The sequence below is a fragment of the Phalacrocorax carbo genome, chromosome 3 (assembly GCF_963921805.1).
Source record: "Phalacrocorax carbo chromosome 3, bPhaCar2.1, whole genome shotgun sequence".
NCBI classification, from domain to species: domain Eukaryota; kingdom Metazoa; phylum Chordata; class Aves; order Suliformes; family Phalacrocoracidae; genus Phalacrocorax; species Phalacrocorax carbo.
The window spans coordinates 50,654,028-50,679,540 of record NC_087515.1 but is presented as its reverse complement, the minus strand read 5'-3'; the positions used below and the strand labels follow the sequence as shown (position 1 = coordinate 50,679,540).

The 25,513-nt window shown below is 42.0% G+C and overlaps 2 protein-coding genes across 8 annotated transcripts in view; one reads left to right on the top strand and one right to left on the bottom strand.

The window, feature by feature from the left end:
- The window catches only part of EML6 (EMAP like 6), a 122,619-nt gene extending 118,079 nt beyond the window's left edge, over positions 1-4,540 (top strand). Inside the window, exon 41 of the mRNA XM_009503780.2 lies at positions 565-4,540. Within this exon, the coding sequence (XP_009502075.2) occupies positions 565-589 (25 nt within the window). The 3' untranslated portion in view covers positions 590-4,540. The remainder of the gene's footprint in view (positions 1-564) is intronic.
- Positions 3,521-25,513, bottom strand: part of RTN4 (reticulon 4) — a 49,201-nt gene continuing 27,208 nt past the window's right edge. For 5 of the 7 annotated variants that reach the window (XM_064446895.1, XM_064446897.1, XM_064446896.1 and 2 more), the window contains 6 exons: positions 15,960-16,167; positions 12,960-13,098; positions 7,039-7,108; positions 6,304-6,350; positions 5,105-5,163; positions 3,521-4,626 (listed from right to left, as the gene is read on the bottom strand). In XM_064446895.1, coding sequence (XP_064302965.1) covers positions 4,584-4,626; positions 5,105-5,163; positions 6,304-6,350; positions 7,039-7,108; positions 12,960-13,098; positions 15,960-16,167 — 566 coding nt within the window. In that variant the 3' untranslated portion in view covers positions 3,521-4,583. Of the gene's footprint in view, positions 4,627-5,104; positions 5,164-6,303; positions 6,351-7,038; positions 7,109-12,959; positions 13,099-15,959; positions 16,168-19,776; positions 19,899-23,906; positions 24,102-25,513 lie in introns of those variants that run through there. The other 2 variants (XM_064446900.1, XM_009503779.2) reach the window with 2 other exon arrangements.

The following is a 25,513-nucleotide window of genomic DNA, read 5'->3' as shown; positions in this document are numbered from 1 at the left end:
TGAGCTGTTCTTCAAGCTCAGCCCCCCCAGAATAGATGTTTTCATTTTCTGCTTTGGGGGTAAAAGAGAAAGGGCGGGGGGAGGACAGCAGAGGAAGCGTTTTGCTTTTTAAATAGGGGTTGTGTGGTGGGAGGGCAGGAAGCTTGAGTCAGATCAAAAAAGCAGCTGCATGGGAAGAAAAGCTCAGTTCTCAGCCTGCAGGCTAGAAGTTACCTAAACTCAGAAAAGCTTATCGGCTGCCTTAATTTTGACAATACAGTTATGATGAGGATTTCTTAGGGATTCCCAAAAAGTATACAGAGTAAAATAATAGCACTGCCAACCTTCAGGCCTTCACTATCTCACACGTGCGTTAGTTACAATGCTTTAACTCTCTCCTGAGAAAGGGAAGTGCATTTGTTGAGTAACTCCCGGGCTTAACATTGCTTTACCTGGTATCTTGCTGGTAAATCTGCACTTACAGCCCCAAATGTGTTTAACGCAGCCTCTCTTAGCGTGACGTGCTGAAGGTTGTCATCGAGTTACTCAGAAGAATAACTATGCTCTCCATTACTTTCTCTGTAGCGTATTTGTATGGCGATGTCTTTGAAAGGAGCCTCTTCTTGCTGCTGTTACTGCCACCACCAAGTGACTGCTCTGGACTGGACAGCCATGACTGCCTCTACCCCTTCGGCTGCTGTAATTTCCATATGATGCTGCATGGATTACACATTTTTCAAATTACTCATACGAATTTACTGAAAGTGAATGTGATCTTGCATTGGAAAGACCAATATCCTTGAGAAGGAAGCTGAAGTTTGAAAGGGAAGCGTTTTGTAACCTGGGTAGGCCAAAGTGATGAACAGTTCACTCACGAAGCTGCTTTTGCCTAATACTGTGTTATTCAAACCATGTCTGAAAAGGGAGCACGCTGAGAAAATGCTGGGCCCTGTAATTAGCAGAATTTCAAAATTTATGGCTTGAACATTTGTTCAAGAGAGTTGGTGGTTTTTTAACCACACCTGCTTAAAACTCCAATTTGGTGCACTGAGCAAAACCGCAAGCATGCTGGAGTTCACGCTTCAGCTTTCAGTAATTGAAGGAGCAAACTATCATTTTTTTAAGTCCATTTTATTTTTAAATATATATATATTTGGCAAAATTTTCTATCCATGAAGTGCCTTTGAATAATTTTCCAGTAGTATGGGCTACAGTCTTGCCTCCCACCAGTTGCTTTCAACATACGGTGCTATAACTTTCACACAGAGGAGGGCTAACCATTAACACCTTTATCCCTGTTTTCTGCTTTGGTTTTTAATACCTTCACAAGTGAATGCCAAAATGTTTCCAAGAGCAAGAAGCTATGCGCTATTGTAAGGACAGGTTCCCGACGGCATTACACCTCTCGATAAGCTGGTCTCAGCTGGGGCAGGATTGTAGCTTGACCGCAGCCAGGAGTTGAAGCTTCACTCAAAAGGTGAGTAGAGGGAGAGTACAGAGAGATGTGGTTGAAGAATTTTTAACACAAGAAAGGAGACTGTTCCCCAAGTGCTTCTGCACTCTCTCTGTTTGAGGGAAGATGTGCTTTGTAGGAAACCGCTTCCACAGGCAGTGGCCAACTAGCATATTCAAGTGGCCTGAAAGCCTCCAAGAATCACTATATCCTGTTCTCCCCGTTCTGGAGGGGCTTCCTGAAGACATCCCACGTGCCCTCTAGGAAAGGCCTAGAGCAGGTCTGGAGCCCCAGCAGGTACACAGTGTGTACCCTCCAGCAGGCACCTAGTCCCACGCTGCTTGTGAGTAGAAAATAAATCACTCTGATACCAGAAACTTTCCCTATCCTCGAGAAAATCAGAGTCTTTGCTAAGCCTGGACTCCTCTCCCCACCACTGCCTCTCGCACAGCCCCCTCGTCCGTGACCGGGCTGTGGGACTGGGGGGTGGGAGGGCAGCAGGCAGCTGAGATGAGAGGAGGGTCGCCTCCGCACAGAAGCAGAGACCACGAACAGATAGATGCTCATGAAAGGCAAGTAAAGCCATTCAACATTTGTTAATGAACATTTTGTCAGAACAAAAATACCCTACAGGACCAGTGGAATTGGAGAAAGAAAATTAAGGACGTTCAACTTTTTCCAATGAAACTGTTAAGAAAGGAACAGAAAACGTGGGCAATGTCAAAACAAACGATTTTTGAGATTTCTGGCATGGACCATCCATACTTTGAAATTGCCTTTCTTTTAAAAAGACTGTTAATCAAAAGAAATAAAGGCCAAAATAAAACGTTTAGACTTACATTAGGCTCTGAAAAGAAGTGTTAAATAGCGCTTTAGTCCCAGTTCAGGAAAATACAATTTTGAACTGTGGAAACGTCCTGCCAATCCACTTCTGCTGCCCACTGCGTAACAAGGTAGCTGGTGGATGCAACGAATATCCAGTTAAAGGAGTGGATCGATGTACATTTAACACACAAAAGTGCTTCAGCAACCTCAAAGAATCACCTTTTTTTAAAATTGAATTTATTAATGCCTTATAGTACTATACAGAAGATCAGTTTGTCAGATAGATACACAATAAGCGTCCCTATGCAGTCTTTTTTTGTTTGTAAAGAAACCTTCTTGATCAAATAATGTAATCATGTGAGGTGGTGATGTCAGTAAGCACCTTCTTGCCTATGTTGTAATAATGTTTGCCTTCCTTTCATACTGATTGTATCCCGAAACAAACCAGTCGCGTGGCAGGATGAATTATTAAATGGTGATGTGAAAAATACCTTAAAGCAATAGTGTCTGTCAGGAAAACACTTAATTTGTATGTTTATATGGTTTGGCTTTATGTATAAAACGTTCGGAATGATGTATTATACTGTAAACTAAAATATTAGTGCATGGGTTTATTTTTCAATGGTCAAGATGCCGTTACATTAAAATCTGTATCTCAAATAAATTTGGATACAAGTTCTCAATGTCCAACTCTTCAGTCAGATTCAACAAGTTGATCTGAAAAGATCAGTAGAGGGACTCGCTTTACAGTTTCCTTCAAACTAGAATATGGCATCATACATTATTGTCTCAAAAGTAAAAGAAACCAAGGCTCTTCACCTTGGTGAGCAGAATCTCAAATTTCACCTTTGATGCTTCTCAATAACCAACTCGCACCACTTCAGCGGTGTCTGACACCGGCGCCCCCATGTCACCGTGCTGGCGGCGCAGCCGGCAGCAGTAACAATGGGTGCCTTCAGTGTTCACCATCGAGGCCTCCTCACTGCGGGCAAGAATCTGCGCTACAAGAACTACGCATCAAACTGAGCATCACCGGCTGACACAGCTATTCGGGACATCGAATCTGTAACTGGACCTGAACAAACTGCTTCACACTGCACATATGAAAAGAAAAGGTATCATGAAAAAAACCACCTACGCACATCGCTATACGTCTGACGAACTACTTCCACCACCGTGTACAATGGCTAGTTAATCACGATGAACTTAAACAAAATAAACACAAATATATTAAACTTGCCTCAAGAAAGCAAAATACCGATATTATTTTATGTCTATAAGCTTTATTGATACTTGGGGTTTGTTGGGTTTTTCCTTTTTTTGGGTGTTTTTTTTTGGGTTTTTTTTTTGGGTTTTTGTTGGTTTTTTTACATTTCACAATGCATTCCACAGACTTAGTTCAATACAGCTTAAACTGCAAGTGTATAAATTTTCATTTATCATTTCTTGCATAACAAGGTTTTAGGTTTCCAAACAACATTTGCAGCATTAGCTATTCGGTCCACAGATTATCAGAGTTTGAGAGATGGTAGAATTAATTACTTGCTCAAAATCAACTACTGTACGTTTGTGCAACGACGTGTATGCTGTAATTTTCTTTTAATAGAGGTGACGGTTCCTTTGTTCACTTCTCTCTTGGATTTTTTAAACAGATGCTAGTGTTTACAGAGACATTTTAAGTTTTTCAAGCTTGTGTGCTATGGAGCTAGTCCAGGAATCGGTCAATTCTCTGAAGTATGAAGCACTGTGGAGCAGCTGAAAGATCTAAGCTTTGTGAAACACACATATATATATATATATTGGCAATTGATAAAACAATAAAATCACAATACAGCTATACTCATACCAAAAAGGCAAGATTTTTTGAAACTTGCTAAAATGGTATATTCTTCTAAAACATCTCATTTTAGAAAATCTGCATCAATCTACACAGACCATACACAGTGCACAAACTGGGAAGTGTTATCCTCCGCTCCACCTGCACTACCTCTTCTGGAACGCAGCAGGGACTACCTCTGCTGAAGCAAAATGTACAGCTTTCTCAACTCTTTTGTATTAGCCAGTGCTGCACACAGGATAAAGAAAGATGATTAGTTTTAGATCCATAGATAGCAGCTTACAATACTTAAGATGATGAAACACATGGCAGCCAAAACAGTTTTGTTTTTTTTCCTCAAACACTGCGTTGCTAAAAAATAAAGATCTGTGAAATTGCACTGCAATGTCAAGGGTTTTGCTATTCCCTGACCCTCCCCATGTAAATCCAAATGAGTTTTTTTTCCCCCTTAAAAGATGAACTTCCTATCGATACGCTGCTTCAGGCTTTTTACTCAGTTTTGCGCTTCAACCCAGGGATCTTTGCTTGGATCCTAAAGAGAAATAGGAGAGGAGAAAGAACAGCATTTGAGTAATGAAAAAATATAAAAGCAGGTACAGTCTTAAAAGCAGCAACACAGAAAGATAATTATCACAGCAATGCAAAACTAGTCCACTCAGAAACCAGTGATAAATTCTTCTTCATTCACCCCTTAATTGCAATGCCTGAGGGCCTCAGGTTTCACATACATAGAGTTCTATTAGAATTATATTCTACTATACTATATTAGAATACAGGATTAACTTAGCAGCAGCAGCAAGAAAGGTGCTGCATTCATAACCGCTTCAAATTGAAACAAAAGACCGCTTCCTCCCGGGACTAGTGCATGTAATGCAGTTGGTGTATAGAGAGAACCACCCATACTGAGACCGGTAAGCTTTACTTATAAAGTGAAATACATTATAAGGTGAAATTTAAAAAAAAAACCCCAAACAACAAAACAAAAAAAAAACCACCAAACACCAACTCACTTAGCCATCGCCTCTTTGACATTCTTGTTCACGAGTCCCAAATAATGGTCAATTTGGGCCTGAAATGGAAGATAAGCGAAGTTACGGCCCAGCTCCTACCAACCATTACCGCACTGCCCCGAGGCAGTTGCACGGCACCAAACCATGCTTTACACGCAGCCCGCTGACAGAAGGGGCTCAGCCATATTTATTTCTCCATTTGATGCCAGCGCGCCCATGGCTTCAGCCACAGCACCAACCCCCTTGGTGTGGGGCCATCAGCTCCTCTGCCGCCTTGGGGCACCCTGGAGAAGGAAAGCAGCTTAGGTGGGCTGGGCCTGTTAAACAGCTTATGCCTTTGGAGAGCAGCCTTCAGCTCATCAAGCGGATTGAGGAGCCTGGGTTAAGCCACAGAAACTGTCCACCGTCTTTCTGTGGGGCTACAGGCTTTCCTTTCGCTGCAAAGTACTTTGTTCTCTCCTAGGAGCTCGGAGAGGCAGCCAGGAGGCTCTGCCATCTGCTCAGTGCCTTTCTTCCTCCCTTCCTAAGCCCCAAGCTGGCCTCCATCAACAGCGTTGTTTTTGAAAGAGGAGAAGGAACTGCTAAGCCAGAGCTGGCTTCCCCCCTCCTGTGCTATGACCTGCTGAAGACAGTCCCTGCTCAAGCTTGGCTATAATTTAATCACACGTGTTTTTATTTCGGCTCCTTCTTACAGCTTCCTTTTTTACATTAGTCTCTCCACAGGAGACGCACCGGACTCTGCCAAGCATCTCCCACCTCCATTTTTTTTTCCCAGGGCTACAAATTCCACAGGGCTTCAGGATACAAATCCTGTATTGGCTCCAAAGAGGTTTCTTCAGAAATTGTTTTAGAAATACACATCAGGATTAACACACCATGCCCACTGCTGCTTTAGTCCTGACCAGCTCTGGATCAGCAGAGAGAAGGCCTCCAGGTTAATCGGGCCTTTTTACAACTGTTTGCCAGGGAAGCTGCTGTGCACTTCCACCAGGAAGGAGGAGGGGAAGGCACACACAGTCTGGACTTCGAAGTGGACTTGCTGCTCTTGGCCCTGGCACTGACTCCTAGTTAAAGGCCTATGTTTTAAAGGCTTTACAGAATTTAGAAGATTGAAATGAATTTTGGGTTTATTTGCTTGTGGGTTTGCTTCAGTAGAGCTAATTTTATGAAGCATTTAATGAATTGTATTAAACACTCACCTGATGTCTCTCATAAATAACAGGAACACTGAAGAGCGAAATCAAAGCTGGAAAAGAGCACATCAAAGGTATAAATATTGACAAAAGGGATGGTGTTCAGGTAAAACAATGACTAGTTTTCACACCTTGATATTTCTTTCAAAAAGGTCCAAGAAAAGGAATAATTGAGCCACATACAAAAATAGTTGGCCGGTAATTTTAAACAATCCCTGTTAAGGAGAAGCTGGGCTGTTCTCCAGGTCTCATTAACAGTGCAGCAAGTTTGGTCACAGTTGCCCTTTTTTTTTTTCTTCCCCCACTGTGGATTATGCAAATTCTTTGAAAAGGATGCTCAGGCTTCCACCAGCTTCAGTCAGTTTCTGCCACCTGAAGCCAGCCTGCTCTGGATACAAGAAACAAAACTACCTGCACTGGGGCACGGCCAGAGCCAATTCTGTACCTCGTCCAAAGCCACCATGCATTCAGGCAAGGCTAACCCGGACAGGGACAAGCACAACAGAACATTCTTTTAAATGATACAATGTCCGGAAAATCAACAATCTCAAGGAATTCAACACTGCGATTCAAAATGATCCATTCTGCAGTGTTATCAACAATCTAGAAAAGGACACACGACTATAACATATCGCTACGCTCTCAAGAACACAGGAATAGCCTGACAGTACCAAGCAGACTTCAGTGCTTTTCCCGGGTTGTTTCGTATGCCAGGTATCTAACACAATTTAAAACACTTACCCAGAATCAGTAATGTCAGACCATTAAACAAGGCACCAACATAAGTGAATACCCACATCAACACTGCAAACTGAAAAGGAAAAAAAATGCGTGTCAGCCCACAGTATGTCTTACACAACGTAAGAGTGAGAGCAGTGAGAGGACTTTGCTGAACACACCTATGAAACTAAAATGCCCCAAACTCCACTTCACCCTTACAAAGCTCATGTAATTATAGATGAGAGACAAAATGGCTGAAGGGTTCAGTAATAGGATACATAGCCTCTTGCGTCTAGGTCATCAGGCTGAACTCGGCCCAAGTCAGCAGTGACCAAAAGCTCTTAGTGCTCAGTGGCTGCTCAGTGCCCTCTGTGTTTATACAGCACTTCCAGTGCCGGGTTTCCTAGGGATGGGCAAAGGCAGTTCCTACCTCCCACACTTCAAAGAGATGGAACAAGACAGGCAAGTGAGAGGTTGAAGGGCTGGTTGGGGACACAGCACCGGGTGGCAGAGCCAGAAAGCAAGCCGGTCATTGTTCGTGTGGCAGCCCAGCAGCCAACATACGAGCGCATCCACTCCAGGGCTGCAGCGTGAATGGCGGCACCGAACTATCGCAGCCACTCTTCAGCTCAGCAAAGGTCTCAGTGAACCCTTCATTAGACTAGGCAGGTTTTTCTGTCACATCAGGGGAAAAAAAGCCTGTCTGGAAGGTAAGATGGCAAGGTTGCCTCAATTGACTTTATTTTCCTTAAAAAAGCATAGGAGCTTTGGATACTAAAAAATTCAGGGAAGAGAGAAGTCAACAGTGCCATAAAATGGAAGCTGGCTCTAAGTCAGAGACAAATTCAGAAACAAAGACATCCTTCTGCAAACAGACACCTAAACCCTCACATTGCCATCACTTCTGGCTTCGTATCCCAGCCCCTAACTTGTACCCAGAGGCTGTTCCTCCCCCAGCACCACCCTGCTGGCTGCACTTGTACAGCTCCCCTGGGCTGTACGGGCTCCACTCTACTTCACTAGCTTTACACACAAAGATCTGCAGAAGTTCAGGCCCCTCAACTTTCTGCCAGGTGGAGAGTGTCCCAAGCACACCCCTGACCTATACCGGGGTGGGAGGGGGCCGACGGCTGCCAACTCTATTTCTGTGTAGGATTCCTCCCCAAGGAAAATCAGCCGGTTTCTTCTAGTGTTGCACAGCCTGTAAGGAACTGAGCAGAGGCCAGGACCTGGATTTACCAGCACTTATTTCTTGCTAAGCACTGAATTAGGCTTTGCGTTGTGCAGAGCACACAGATGAGACTTCTCTGTGCAAGACACTGCAGAACACTGAACAGCCAGACAGGGAGAGAAGCTCTGGGCACAGTTAACATCTGGAGGTGAAGCATTCCGATAAGCAGGAGCTGCACGCAAGAAGATGGGTGCAAAGCACTGGAAAGAAAAAAATGCTTGTCGAAGGACTGTGGGTCTGGGCAAGGAAGGATCCAGCCTACAGCCGAGTTACTCAGAAGTTATGTATCCAAACATCCATTTTTAGCTTACCCTAAGATGCAAAATATCCAAACCAAACAAAATCCACAGCCAACAATAAGATAAGGGCATGGCAATCAATACAAGTTTAATTGCATGCCCTCTCTGTACTGCAATGAAGTTTACTTCAAGAGCTTCATTCAAAGCCGATCCCATTCAAAATCCAGCAGGATTAATTGCAAATGATGCACCTCTTCATCTCTCTGTTCCTTCTAAATGTGATGCTAGTGGCTCTAGAGGCACAAAGTTAACCCTCAGACAAGGCTGCAATGTTACCACCAACTGCATTCCCACAGAAGGGTTTTGGCAGGTTTACCAAGATAAATAAAGCAGACTTTGCTAAACTCCCTCATGATTCATTCAGACATTGGCCCAGTTCTGCTCTCCGCAATGCCAGGGTGAGAGCTGGCTACCCGTCTCTTTGCACGAGGTATTTTCACGGAGCAAATACTTTCCTTTCAGACAAGTCTGTACACACAGCACGTTGCCCTCCTCAGCAAAGGGAGGAAAGTCGACAACTTTTACTGCAGCAAAAAGGCCCCAAGTTTTAGATCATTCCGAGCAACTCTCTTGCAGGCCGTGCATTCAGTAAACTCAATGTGCCGGCTTCCGGCACGCACAGCAAAGCGTCTTGACAGCTATCCAAGACCTCCTCTGCATGAACACAATTACGGAAGCTAAGCACCACCCTGGTCAGGTGAACATTCAGTAATATTGCTGAAGGCTATGACCAAGTCAGAAAATGTGAGCTCATATTAAGCCGAGGGGTAGCAGATATGAATCAAGCCCAAAGTCCAACAGTTATCAGAACTATCCAATCTTGTTTAGTGAGCATTGAATTTATGGCCCAAGAAAGAAAGATCAAAATCCAGGAGTTAACACTTGACTGACACAGGCTTTGCTTCTCCCAAAGCCTATCCAGAGCAGCATCAGGGTCTACCGACAAACTGTGTTGCGTGTGCAGGTTTTAATCTGCTTCACTTATTCAGTGGGCGGGAGAGGGGCCCACCGAGCCCTGCAAGACCAGCCCCCTCGCTGCCCCTCAGTGAGGGACAGCCACTTTGAAAGCCGGGGCTACCAAAGCAAAGGAAGTTCAGCAAAAACCTCAATCCCTCCCTTCTCTCTTCACACACTTCGGGCAGTTAAAACAACACTCCTGGGATTAAGTGGAGTTGATCTCAATCTCACGTTTATATACTGGTACCTAATTTTGTATTGGTCTCTATTTTTTTTCCTTAGAAATGCGACAAAGTCAGAGAACCTTACAAGTACAAAAAGGCTTACCTGAAACACACCTAAATACTTAGAAGCTCTAAAATGGAGGGGAGAGAAAAAAAAGCAGAAGGCAATCCAGGATTGACCTACAAAGACAATACTACTCTTCCACACACTCGGGACAGGACAGGTCAGAAGCAGGGGGCCTGAGCTCAGCCTGAACCTTGCAATGATGTGTAAACCAGTAAAAAACCCCAGTGTATCTGATGGATAGAATCAAGTTTGTGCCTCCCTCACACTCCAGTGATTAAGGACTCCCCAGCACCCAAAGCATACTGCAATTTAATGGCAAATCCAGAAGTGTCCATCTATTGGTTTCTTTCCTATCAAATAGTTCAAATGCAGCAAAGAGCTCTGTCTCTCAAAACACCAGCTGTGCAATGACAAGCTGAAGGCAACTGTGACCTGGCATCAGAAAGGCTCCCATTATGCGGCTGGGGTGAAGCACTAGATCGCTGTTTATCAGGACAAAGTGCAGTTTCTCCTGGGACTCTCTGGCAAGGGCTCCTCTGGAATTGCTCCTCAAGAGCTGTGAGGAACTTCTCCTTGCACTGTATAAATGCTTAGAGTCCATTTTAAGACTGAAGCATTGCTTAATAAAAAAGAAAACAAGACAGATTTTACAGCCAGAACTATGACATACAATAAACTGACCTGCAGACATTTTCTATGTTAAAGTTCTGTGACTTTAATTATACACAAACACACTGTTTCCTATAGTGAAGATGTTTAAACTACATGAGCCAAGATTTATTTTTTTTTTTAAACAGGGCTGTTATATTACATAAACCTCCAGCACCCTAATGTTCTCCTTGAGCACAAACCTCTTTAAAATCAGTAACTTGTGCTTGTGAAGTGTCCTGACATTCACTGGTTTTATAGAAGGGTTGCTCCCAACTACCATAAATTAGACTAATGAACCAACATAAAACGTTCTAAATGTCAGAAGAAGAGAGGGGAAATTAATTAGTTCAGCTGAATAAACATGTCTTTCCCATATTACCGTAGGATTTTTAAAAGCGATCAGAGTGCCTGGAAGACATTCTGACTGGAATTAATTCTGCTTCTAACATAATTCCTCTGAAAGGCCTGATTTTTAAAACAGTGTTAACTGAAACAGCAGTTGGCTGTTCACTGCTTCCTTTTCCTTTACTGCAAGGGATTGCAATCTCTAAACAAATGGTGTGGAAATTCTTACAATCAGATGAAAGAACGTACCACAAAGCACTGAATTACTAAAGCAATACAAGTCACCTTGTGACTGCAAGTTTTTCTGTAATGTTGTTTAATCAGAACCAAACACAACTTAAGCAAAGTAACTTTTGTTTGAACACTGAAACTCAATGCCCTTAAAAACACAATGAACAAAGAATATGTTCCTTTCGTCCCTCACACACCAAGTTTAAGTTCTCAAAATGCAATTGTAGCCATGTAACAATAATTATTGTGGTCAAGGCTGTGGCCTTGAGATGCTGCAGAGGTGAGTCCTAAGCAGTTGTCACTTAAGCATGAAGGTGAGACACAGCTTCTAAAAGACCAGACTGATGGGCAGCAGTGAGAGGGTTTAGCCATCAAAATGCAATCCCTGCATGGGAACTCTGGCAAGGCACGGACCACAACGGCCTTATTTAAGCCATTTTGCCGTAAAACGATTGCAGCAGTATCAATCGTGGCCAGAAGATGACCAGAAAATAAGAATCCACAGTCACCTCATAAAAATACTTTTACTGCACAACCCTTTAGGAGCAGGAAGCTTATTACACAAAACCCTGGGCTAATATGCCGCCTCTTCTTTCTCTTCTGAGAAAGTGGTTCTTTATCAGGAGCAGCAGAGCCCAGGTGACAACCCAACAGCCTTAAAATCTTTCCATTTTCCCAAGGGAAAGGGCTCTTACTGCAGGAGACTTGCACAGTATCACGTGCAACTCTTCCGGCAATCTTCTAAGTTGGAGCATAATGAGAAACTGGATCTAGAAACTCTGGGTAAGATTCTGAGATCTGCCTCCGATTTCTATTCCACAAATGTAACAAAGACTTCTACAGCCTTCCTGTTTCTCTCAAAGTTTCCCTAGAAACCCCTTCCCCCAGCCCCACAACAAAGGCCTTCACAAAGCGTTAAGTAAGGGATTTGCTGGAGGATAAATGCAACTTTATTTCAAGAAGATTAAGCAAACTGAAAAAGAAATGGACAACACATAGTACTCAGTAAAGGAAACAATTGTTTGAAAAACAAAGAAAGGCGATTAGCTTGAAAGGAGGGAATATAATTCTCACAGAACAAAACTGAGGGGATTTCAGCCAATTATTTTCTTCTTTTTTTTTTTGTTTTAATTATTATTCTTCACTGTCAGTTTTGCCACCTTTATTAAATCCCATTAAATACTACTTGGACACTTTGAAGACATCTGTTAGGCAGTATTGCACGCCTGAGGTAGACTAACTTGCAAACCCCATTTCAGTAATTTGCATTACCAAAAGAGGCAGCTATTCACACACCCAAATCCAGGGGCCGAAACAGGTGTCCACCTTCCCAGTGAAACAAGGGCATCACTCAGTCCCCACTCCTCCAGCAAAGGAGTGGACACAAGAACTCCTACTGTTCAAGGCAGGCAACTGTACACCAACCACTTGCTAGTCTCAGTACAGAAAGAAACAGAAAGCCAAACCCAAACCCGACTGTGCCATCCTAGCCCAAAACATAGGTTTTTCAAGAGGGATAGATATATGTAAGTGACAAACCCTGAATGCCCAATCTATCCTTTTCTTAAAGAATTTCTGCTGTTAAGCACCAGCGAGGAGGTATAACAGCTGAACTGCATGGAGCCAGAGCTGATTTCAGTTTTCCACTTGTTTTTGTTATACTGTCAAAACAAAGTACAGATAAAGTTATCCACCCTATTGCTGCATGCGGCACCTTCTATTCAGCTCAGTGTGGCTAACAGAAAGCTATACTCCTTGCAAACAAAAAGGCCTAGTTAGTACTTCCAACATGGAAAGTAAAACTCAGTATTTACTTGTACAGAGCCAAGGATGCTGTTGTTCGTTCATATTTATATGGACTAGTGGGCTTTGCTAAGCTAGGTCAGCAAGGCATCTATTTACGCAAGGCTGCTGTATCGGCAGCCGAATAAACTTACCTTCAGAGAGTCAACTAAGTCATCGACTAGGAAGAGACGTCTCAGCTCTTTGACTGTGCCATTAATATGACCAAGCACAACGTTACTGTATTTCTGAATAAGCTCTTCTGACACACCTACATCAGACTCCAAGTAAGCCCTGCAAGAAAGAAGAGCTTATGAAACTTTACTGCAAGACTGCTGCCGAATGGCATCAACACGTTATACGTTACATACACAATATCAACATACATTCTTCTTAAGTTACAAAGAGGCAAAACCTCACCATGTGAGGAATGGTAAAAGGATAGAACAGAACTAACCTACGTTATTCTTAGAAGGCAAAAGTGAACCTTAAAGAAAAGCCCACAACCTCTTAGAAGAAAAGAAAGAAATGTTTCTTTCTTACTGCTCTGCTGTGCTAGCGCATTTAGTAAGTCACACACAGGGTCTTACCTGGACTCGGCAAATGGAGGGTGGGCTAACATACGTGTGTGAACAGACCAGGCTAGCGGTGAGCAAGCACTGTCCAGCACCACTGACACATACGCTGCTTGGCCTGTGACATCTCTTCCTACTCCTCAGCATATGCTGTGATCTCTGACACTAATAAGGCCAGCGTGTATTTAAAAAAAAAAAAAAAAAAAAAGAGACACAGACAGGCTAGGGGGTGTGCATCATTCTCTGGTTTTGCTATTTTATTAGGCAGCTGGATCGTCTACAAGATTCCTACATTTCTCAAACAGAAAGAATCCTACAAAAGCAACACACGCATTCAGCGTGCTGGAAGGCACTTCTGAAATTGCCATTAACCTGTAACACACACACTAAGGCACGGTAAAACGAGCAAGTTTTTCATCGTTTACTAAAAAAATTTCTTGCAGTTAGTGACCGCAGTTCTTTTAACAGAAAGATACACGCTCCTATCTGGTTAAGTGTTCTTTCCACTGCACTGCAACTCTTACCTGTAGTTGCAGTGGCTATGGCAATCTAGACACTTTAAATAGAGAACACTTTATTTATCCAATTTGTGTGGTGGAGGGAGAAGGAGCAACGCAGCACATCTGTAAGAAGGCACTCATTTTACAGTTACTACAGTCATTAAACTTTTACTTTTGTTTAGGGGGGATTCTGCTTTGGGGTGGTTTTATTTGATGTTTTTACAAATAAATAATGCCCAGTGGAAGCTCCTATGTATGTCATTTAATGCAAAGCTAAACATGGCCTTGTGGCAAGTTCAAAACAAATTAAAATACTTTAAACGGTAGCTATAGAGGGCGGCCATTTCAAGGCTACATTCTGCTGCCCACGCTTGGCTGGAATCTGCACACCTTCTCAACTCATCAGAAGATATTCAGAGTACCTGAATCAATAATTAAATTGATTTCATGGATGGGCTCTTCACTGTCAACTAAATTCAAGTAAAAATATCCTCCTTGTAGCTGAAGCTATACGGATAAAAAGTAAGCATCCAGGTATGTTGGACAGCAATGTCTGGAAGCTTCTTATGAATATCAGTATTAGTAGAAATAAACTGCAGAAAGAGCACAGGTAGAACAAGTTTTGCTTGTTCTTGCTAAGAAAGAACTTAACTGGTAAACTCGGAAATGCTGTCTGGACACTGAAGAGCACTACTGGGTAGACAAAGCAAACAGGATTTCAGCTGGGAATTATTCACCCTAATGAGGGTGAGTAAGGATGGCCATACAAGGCCTTGGTGGTTAAAAAGAAAAAAAGAAACAAAACCCTAAGTTACAAAAGATACATATTTCATACTGCTATACTCAAGGTTGTTGCCAATCGTTTAGATGCATTTTTTATATCAGATCTAAGCTTGAAAGCAAATACTCCTTGTTTTCCAGAGTTTTGTCCCATGGCTAGTTTAGGCACAGATTGGCTTCCACTGGGTAAACAAGCCACCATGCAGAGGCAGAGAGGAATGGAGGTAAACCCAGGAAAACATTTCCCTTTGGCTTACTGAAGATGAGAGGAAGAGAACAAGAGTAACTGGAAACACTGCAAAATTAGTAAGAGAGCTGTAAATAGGAGCGCAAGCAGAAGTTTCTGAAAGGTGCAAGGGAAATAGAGATTGAACCACTTCACTGATTAATAAAGGAGAGAAGCAAGACTGAGCAGCGTGGGAAAGGGCTGGTATGGAAACAGGAAACGCACTCTCAGTAATTACTGTAACACATTAATAAGTTTTTATTTCTCCTAAGATGCAGCTCTGCAATAATGGGCACCCCTGTACTCTACACAGGAAAGGATGAGTACCACGGATACCATATTCCCACACTTCAGGGAAGTGCACACATGGTATACCCCAAGCACTTCGCTCATCGCTCAAAGCAAAAAGCTCGGAGGTCCTCTTTGAGGACCTAAATTAATCCTGTGATTCAACTCCTCAAGCCTTAGAATTCAGAGTCCAGGTTTCTGGATCTCTGATCTGGGCAGGCTGCAGTGAACCTGGCTGGATTCTGATGACGACAAAGCAGCCGTGCATGTGGGGAACGCAGCTATGCTGCTACATACCAAAACATACATTTTAAGAGTATTCTTAAAAAAAGTTCCAAAAAACCAAAAGTATCCCCTGCTACATTTATTCTCATTTTTTTCTAAGCATATTGCATTGGAAGTGCTGTGTCTCCTGGATATTCTTTAGATTTTATACATTGTGCCTCTGGTTTACATTCTGAAGACTATTACTCCATTAGATTGAAGTATATAATATTTTTAAAAATGCAACTGAAGATACCCCAGCATTCCCGGGGAAATCCCCTGTACCAAGTGCTCAATTCATTTCCTTTACCACTGCATTTACTGAGAAAAAGTGAAAGAAGAGTAGTCACAGGCTGGGTAACAGATTTTTCAGCACAGAAACTATTTACATATAGTCTTTACATACTATTTACAGAGACTATGCAACATATTATGGCCTATGTCATCTACTACTTCTAACAGCACCAATACTACTGGTCCCCAAAACAAAACACTTTTTCTTAATTAAAAGAAAAATCTCACCTAAATGGGTGGCCTTCATCAGACTTTTGGATTGCCTGGATAACTCCCTTGTATATCCTAAAGCTGATCGTCACAGAAAGCAGGGCCAAGGCAATGTAAGCTGTCACGCTCACAATGCTGAACACTGTTAATGAAAGCAGCAGGAACAAGCTGGCACCAAACACCACTCCTGTCTTCTTAATGTCTCGCCAGTAAAGCAGGTCAACAACTAAAATTTAAAAAACACAAGAAATTAGAACAAGATACCTTTTGCATCCACACAAAAACAGTAAAAGGCGATCGATTCATTTGGCTCATGAGAGTCATCAAGAATGGAACTCACAATCTCACCGTCAAACCAGAGCTGAAATTACAACTAGAAATAGGTTATTTTAGCACTGATTTTGCACTGGACTTCAGATTATTGTTATTGGGATTACCTCAAATGTAACTGCTAAATTTAAGAACAATTCTGCCCTTAGGCAATGTCAGAATTAATCTCTTCAACTTCTGGTGCTGTATTCCGCACCAGAACCACCACAGTTTGTCCTTCATTTCATTTTATTTTTGTGGATTTTGTGGAGGTCACTCACTGAGGAGACTGATTCCGATTCCCTGCTAGGACAAATGACAAGACACTAACAGCTCTCTACACCATTATGTCTTTGCAAGTCTGGTAGAGGCAAAGGCACTGCTCAAGACTCATTAACAGTTGATTTTGTTTCCTTTTGAGTGAAGACATGCCCATGGGAGTTTATAATGTTGATTATAGGGGACAGACTGAGCCATCGAGAGGGAATAAACTCACTTAAATTTCAATCCAGGCTAAATCTGCTGTGCTGCAACACAAAATACTTCATTTGTAACCCCAAGTTTATTTTTTCGTTAAGTAACCCTCAGGAGAGAAGAGTATTACACCATTTTCAGCTTCATCATTTGAACTATGCCCTTGCATAAGTCATAGGTAATGGCTCAGTACATCCGTTGCAGATTTGGTTGGTTTGAGGTGCAGTTGCGGTCGGTTACCTTACTGAAGTCATGAAATCTGCAAACGTCATTCTCCATTGCTGAGTACAGAACTGGGCAGGGGCACCTTGTCTAGTTTTATACTTCACTGTGAGATATACATGAAAATGCATTCTTCATGATTTCTACTTCCACAGCTGGTTAGATTTTCACAAGAACAAATTCCTCTTCTGCATCAAAACTGCTTCTTAATAGCAATAACGTAAGAATTTTTAGATATGGAACTCAAGATAAATGATAGAAGAATTATTACAAAACAAGCTTAGCAATTCTATCTCATCCTAAACATCTCCAGAGTTAATTGTAAAATAGCATATTACAATTCAGAACAGATTCTTACTCTGAATGACTGTAAAAATTTTAAAAATAAAATTTTACTGTTATTTTTTACAGGATGAAATTGTGGTAATGCACCAGCATTAAATACTTGGTAGCCTCTATAGGGCAAAATGCCTTTGTGGGTACAACACAAAAATGCCACTGGGGCAATGGTGCAATTTCACAGTGTTTCAGAAGCTGAAGTCCTTTCCTATTTCTGTAGGGAAACTGCACTGAGCAGCAGGCACTGGAAAGACAAGAACTCTGGTCAGAAAATTAAGGCTGCCATTTTCATAATGCAAAATATTTTATCCAAATATTTAACTCGCATTCCAGAAGAAATCTTCTGAAACTCTACAGACAGAATCAGGTTACAGTTGCACGAACACCTTAAATTTGTCATAAGCCAAAACTGCTGTGGAAATAAACAGCCTCACCCCTCTACCACTGCTCAATCCCACTCCCTTCCTCTGCATGGCCACACACAGGACCAGCCTGGTTTTCTGTATGCCACTGACAACTACAGCCCCCCAAAAAATAAAATAAAGAGCTAAGTAGCCAGCCAGATCGGATTCTGGATGTGGCTCACCATGTGACTCCACAAACATATGGGGTGAGAGATAGAGCAGCCAACTGAATGAGGTGACACTCCTGCCCTCAGAACAGCACCAATCTACAGTCCTCGTCAAATTGCAGCCCAGCCTATCCAGGCACCCGGTTGACCTGCTACTCTGTTGGGTCTCTTCATGTTACAAAGCTGCACTTCTACTTTCCCTGTCAAACAAATGAAACTCTAAGCAAGACAACTCTTCTTTAATATTTGTAAAAAACAAACAAACAAAAAAATCAAGCCGCCACAGCACTCCTTTTGTATGGGCTATAATCCCTAAATTTAACAACATTTTCTTTGGCTTTGCTTCTAATCACAAAAGTGTCTATTAGTGTCTCTGTACCCCTTATTTTAGCAAGTTTAGCATGTAAAAGGAGTTTAGGAACAAAACTGTGAGCTTGACCAAAAAATCGTTGTAAACCGTAATCCTAAACCGAGCTTCAAGCATCCTTAACACCGGAGGGAGAATTTCAAAACTAGCGTTGCCAAAAAAAGTTGGTGGATTTTGTGCTCCTAAACCATGCAAGAAATCTTCGAAAAAATAATTTCTCTCCAAGTACTTGCTTCGAATACTGAAACTATATTTATTTTTATATGCTGCAATTTGAGCATCCATACATTCAAAGTTGGGTGCTGCTCCCATATCATGTGACACACCAAGTATGAGCCCTACTCCTCTCCGTTTGCAGGCAGCATTCACTCTGTAAATGAGATACTGCCTCCTCTGTAATGCAGTTTTAAAGCGTCTCCACTGATAGCAGGATCTTACTGCTTCATAGGAAATCACTTATTACAAGCAGTAACACATTATACCTGGATCCAGTTATAAGGAATGTAAGGACAGTAATTCATCTGTATGGCAGTTTCCAGAACACGTGAAACAAAGGTAAATTGCTAGAATTAAAGCGTACTGCAAATGCCAAATGGCCTCTCGCAACCAATCTTCAAATCTTTTGTTCTCAGCAATCAATAAGAAAAATCCCCAAGCTAGGACCTCCCAGAGCAGAGTTAAACTGCACATAAAGCATTTTTTCCTGATTCTGTCTCCACTGTGTTTGGAGAACTACCATATCAAGCCTCAGCTTAACGATATGCATATCTTGTTTCATTGTAAATTCCTCAAAGGGAAATGCAGTGTTGTAAGTCACCAAAAACTGATTTGTAATTTTCAGTCCCAGAGGGTACGTGATGAAACTGATTTATATTCTCCAATTGATCAGAAACAGGTATTTGCATTTCTTTCTGAAGTAAAAGAAAAGATTAAAAGCATTACTAGAAGCAGCCTGCTGGTTTTAACTTACACACAAGATGTTCACAACAGATTAAAAAACCCTGAAAAACAAAAAACCCAACCAATTCTCAGGACCAGCCCTGCCAAATAGTATATTTCCCCCTGGAAACTGTTTTATGCTTTATTTTATACAATATGAACTATAATATCATGCATTTAATGCAAGTATTCCAGGCCTATTCTAAAGCAAGAACAGCTGCCTACATTTGGTAAGCACGAACTGTCACTTGGCACGTCTAAAAATAGTACTGCTAGCATCCGTGCCTTACATGCAGAACTCATCCAATTACATTTTGCTTTTAAAGCAAGTGCCGTGATAGGTTTATTACTAGTTTGGCTTCTCTTTTTTTTTTTTTTTGAAGCCTTTTCTTTCTTTCACGCACATTTAACTTAAAATTGAACAATTCATATTGTTTTTTGATGGCAAAAACAAGTGGTTCAATATATTTAACCTGATAATCCTCTTTTAAAAAAAAAAAACTAACCAAGTAACCCTCCCTTCTGTTGTTTGTTGCCTTTTTTTTTAAAGCCTCAAGAGCTACAAGCAAGTTTAATTCACATCTAGCAAAGAAAACCAAGAAAAAGGGACTAACCCATTTTGGCATCCATCTTGAGTGTGCCTGCATGCACCCAGATCTTGCACAGCTGACTACCCAGAGCCTTTTCACTTCCTGCTAGGGCATTCAGAGGTCGGCAGATCTACGCAACCGCCTGCCGCCTCGCCGCCCGCCCGCGCGCCCGCCCGCGCGGAATCTCGCCGGCCCCCGCCAATGGCGGCCCGCGCGCTGAGTCCTTGGAATGCAGCTGCCGAGTGAGGGAGCGAGTCGCCTTCACAATGGACAACTACTCTCTATCCAGCGTTTAGAAACAAAACAAAAAATGGGTTTCAGTGCCAAAGAAAGGCTGCTTGTGTAAAAGGAGAAGGAAGTGGGGGGGGGGGGGGGGGGGGGGGGAACCCAACGCAAACAGTGTGCGATTTACAAACATTGTATCAACAACGGCCGTTACACTAGAACCTTTCTGTTATCTGAAGGGTAAGCAGTAAGTTCTTTATATTCTTCAAATAATAGTAAAAATAGCATAGAAGCACAAGTAAAAGCCTCTTCTGGATCAATTTAAGAACAGCCAGCATGGTACTAATACAGAAATGTAACAGAAACACTGAGAACGGGCAGCTTTCAAATGCTTCTGAAGTGCACAGTGACAACTGTCACCATAGCACCATGCAGGCTGCTGTGCAGAAAATTAACTCTAGACCAGGAAAAACCAGGGCACGACCACAGACAGACAAACTGCCGCATTTCTGTTTAAAGAGGCATTTTCCAGTTACACTAAATAAACTTCCTATTGACACATGACAGGGTTTCCACTAGTCTTTTATGCAGAGTATCGAGCAGGCAGGATCTGACCCTGCAATTTCGCTTCCAAAGCCTGGTCAAGCCTGGTGTGGGGCTGCCCCAGCTGGAGATAGACCAACCCATCAAGTGGTCAGTCAAAGCCTGCCAAGCACAAACACCACTAGCAGACCGGGGTTTAACGTTTTCAAGGTTTCCTACATAGAAGAACCACTTAAAATATATGGCTGACATCTGAAGCAGAAGCAGTTACAGAACGGGCCACAGAATTCAAGCCTCATATTACCCTGATCAAATGCGCTGGAGGCCAGTTTGGTCCTCGACTGCCTTGTGGCAAGCCAGTAACAACAAAACAATCCTAGGCTGGTAAAACTGAGTGGTTATTCCACAATTGCACATGGTGCCAAACACGTGGAGCTGACTTCAACCAACAGAGCTTTCCTTGTCCTAGGGACAGACATGCCAAAGGAGTGGCACGTCCAGTGGGACTGACAGGCTTGTCTAACTGGATCCCAGCGGTCAGAAAACAAGCCTGCATCACACACATTTCAGACTTGGCACATCTGCCCCCCCATCCCTAGCAAGAAAAAGTGATACAGATGTCACACAGTACATGCTAGAACAAAAATGAAGACCGGCACTGACAGATTGTCCCCCAAAATGCAAATACTATCCACCAATTATTCATGAGCCAAAGCAGTAATTGTCTTTCATTTCTGTTTCATCATATACCCGTGCATGTGTGCACAATGTACAAACTGGGGAAACCATTCCAAAGCCCTGATTACTCACAATAAAAGTTTAAAAAGCTCAGGGGATGCATAAGCCTATGCAACCTTTTCCACCATTTAACTCATCTGAGCCAGAATTCAGATAGATTCTCAGAACATTAATAAAAAGAAAAAATAATCCTGGGATAGCCTGGAGTACGGCTGCAGTGTTCATCCTACAATGACATTATTCAGCCATCAAAACCTGACAATTCACTGAAATAATTAAAAATTAAATAAATGAATGTTAGACATTTTAGTACCAATTACTCCATGGGGGCCTGGCTTTAAAAGTGCTAAAAATAGAAGTCATGCCATCCCCAGGGTAAATTTATTTCATCCTGCCTATGTAGATGATCAATACCACTTGTACTAATCAATACCACAGGTTATACCACTTTCACTCTGCTGGTTCCTCAACTACTGTGGCTGCAGCACAAGAAACATGCAAACCAAAACTAAGTTTAGGATTATATTAATTAGAAAGTAGTGCTCTAGTTGGAAAGTCTAACTATGAACCACACTTCTGGCTCTTCTCTGTTTTTAGATTTGATCGTTATATTTTTTGTCTTTAAGGTTATTTTTTAGCACAGAAAGAAGCATGGTGCAATATTTGCTTCTATATTTATTTTGGGGCAAGATGAATAGTGTAATCCACCCCTGAACTTTACCCATCATTTTCCATGCCACTGGAGCCTGACCTAATGAAGAACACACGAAACAAGGCGTCTTCATCTCGCTTTAAACAAATGCCATCAGAAACCACACTAAACCAGGCTTCAAGAGCAGTTGCAAAAGGAATCAGACTCTTCTGCTTCCCCAGAAAACCTTCTTCTTGCCCTGCTTCCATTTTCTTTCAGACTCTATCTCTACAAGTTAAATTGTAATTAAACCTCAAGGCAGTAGGGACTTCCCCGGGGGAGAAATAGGCCCTAAACCAGCTTCCTCCACCTAAGGGGATGCCACTATGTAAGAACTAAGAGGGGAGAAAGAGGAATTTAAAACCCTGGTTGAAACAGTTATACCAGCACAAAATATGCACGTAGGACAGGTTCAGGTTTGCTTTGCTCATTTGAGGCCAGCTCCATGACATGCTAGCCAGGTCTACATTCTGCAAAGAAGCTGAGTGCACAGACCCCATGTTACCAGCCTCCATGCAGCTGCAATGGCATGGCTTGCACCGGCCAGCGTATTCCCCCTGTGTGCGCCATATAGGCATGCTCATGATTGGCAATGTATTAATTTTAAACCAAGAAAGACTCCGTTATCCTCAAGGCCTCAAATTCTAGACTCGGAAATGTCTGCTTTCGGTTGCAGTGAGGGACAGACAGACCACCACCAACCCTGCTCATCAGGTTGTAAAAGAAAACCTGAAAGTTGGGCCTGAATACCCAAAGGTAACTTGCCTTTCCATTTTTAGAAAAACCTTCTCACCTCAACCCCACCCCTTTTTTTTTTTTTTCCCAACCCGAAGTATATCAGGCCTGACATATGGAGTGCTGGACATTTAAACTAGTTACACATTAAGAACAGAATATTTTTCCTCATGTTTTACAGCCCTTTAATGAAAGATTAGAACTTTCAGAACTTGTTTTGCAGGGGCAAAGTTTCTTCCCCTGCAGGGCTTTTTTTGCTACATATTTAGGTTCTGATATAGCATTCTGTGGATTCTAGACAGCTGGCAATTTTGTCCAAGTGGAAAAAAACCCATAGATTTTGAACAATAGTTATTACAAAAACAGGAAAACTTCACAAGTACAAGTACCAAGCATGATGGGGCCCTTTAAGAAGATATTTAAGTACCCAGAGATGATTAAAATTTTTTAGAGCATATCTTGTTGATAAAGTTCGAAGATTACATATTGAAATAAGGCTTAAACTCTTACACACTGAGCACTAATATAATGATCCACAGGGATTTACAGTGGTGATCTCCCTTTAGTGGTTTCAGGAACAAAGGTCAGAACCACACTCATTTGAGGTTAGCTACTTATTTACCTAAAACAATTTGATATTATGACTGTAAATTCTGAGAAATCAGACAGTTTTACCTAGGATCCAACAGAATTATGAAAAATCCAAAGCAGACATGATTAAGGGTAAACTCCAAACACGCCATGCTGAACAGAACCCCACCACCACCACCCTACTGTAGTCTGCATGCGATTTCTCCTCATAAAATTATTAAACTACATGAACAGAAGACACTACATTCTCTCGAGTTAATGGTTAGTATTGTTAAATTATTAACAATCTAGGAATTTCAAAGGAACATTCACTGAATTCTGACTGTGCTGGTATTTGTGCAGTGCATACCAAAATAAGCTGTTCTTCAATATGCTCTATAGGACTGAAAAAGATCTGCAGTGTCACACAAGCTATTTCACCTACATAAATAATTTATTCTTCTGCATTGCTCACATTTACCCATTTTATCCTACAGCTTTTACAATTTTGCATACAGTACAAATAGATCTTACATCTTCAGATACATTTCACAAGCAAATACATGCTACAAACACCATTTGCTAAAAACAACCAGCAGCATCTTTAGCTTTAAAAAATAAATATAGGAAAAAAAGGTGAAAGAACAAATACCCTTATCCTTCCAACTGCTCGGCTGACTGTCCATCTCTCCACAAACGATCTACCCTCCAGCTGTGATTATCAATTATGCATACCAAGAGGACAGCTGCAAAAGAAGAAATCTACAGCCCAGGACGGGAAACATGGGCTTCCCCAGCAGCGTCTGCAGTCTGCTGCTGCACTGGTGCTGCAGGAGGCCAGTCAGCTGACGGCGCGGGGTGTGGAGCACGACTGACGCAGTGCGAGCTGTAACCAGGCTGCTAATGCTCCGGCGCTGAGACTAAAATGCAATCCCCAACTGGTGCAGCCATTTGCTTCCTACTGGTTTTACCAATAGAACCGAAAAGATGCAAGGTGGAGAAAGAAATCACCGGTACAAAGGGAGACGGCTTCTCCCTGCAGAGCAGCACCAGTGCATTGCGAACGCCAGCGCAGCAAGGCTCAGCGCAGGCTAGCAAAAGCTGAACCGCCCTAAGAGGCTTTTCACAAGGGAGTGGAGCTAAAAGGAGTCACCAGACAAGCTTTACACAGATTGCCTTTCAAACAATGGTTAAAACACGTTTATAAACCTCCTAGATATTTGCCTTCTCATTTTTTTAAACAAATGTCTGACTGTCTGGAAGACTAACAGAGACATCTTTGTAACACACCTCTCCCTTCAAAAAAAAAAAAAGCTTGAAGGAAAACAGATTAGGACCCTTTCTGTGCCTGTAACAAAAGCAAGAGGCCCCCAAAGAACACAAGAATCCTTTTTGCTACTATCTTTACTCCTTATGAACTGCTCAGCCACATGTATTCATCTTAACAGAGGTTTGAGAAGAAGAGTTCTCTCGCCCTCTACCTAATTCCTACAAGCAAACACCTTCCCTTTCTTATATCAGCATCCTATGTTGTCAGCTGCAGACCTGATGGTTAAATGCTCCCTTCATTTAAATAAAAACAAGAACCTGGAAGTTTACACCAGTAAGGTATAGAAAGCAACATACAGGAAGTATTGTACAGACATGAGATGAGCATAAACCAGAAACTCAAAAATCTGAAAGACCTGAGCTGTGAGAATGATGCTGTCATTCTGTGTTCCATCCCTGCTGAAAAAAATATGACTGCTCTTCTAGTTTGGAGTCTTTTAATATCTGGGGCTGACAATAAAATGCTGAAAACTCCCCTGCCTTGCTCCAAAACCTTGTAAAAAATTCGATACGCCATTTTCTAAAGAACCAGAGCAGGGCATTTGCACATTTCCACAAAAATACTGTAGAGCAGCTGGGATGGAGATTCTGGTTCGATCCTTAGACAGTTTTACTTTTCATTAAAACAGACGATCTTACCATGGACAAAGATTACCACAAAGTTATCTGAAAGCCCCATTAATTGCTTCAATTGCTACAAAAATTTAAGGCATCCTTTCACAGCAAGACCAGTTATGTATATTTTTAACTTATACAAAGATGTGAATTTCAGTCACGATTTCAACAGTTAAGTCAAAACACATGCTAGAAGAGGGATGTATTCAAACATCATAGTGCAAGGAAACTGGAAAAGTTGCATTATACAAAAAAAGTGCAAAACGTGTCTGAAAATCTGTGTCTGTCTTTCAGCTGAAATTCTTAAGATCAACT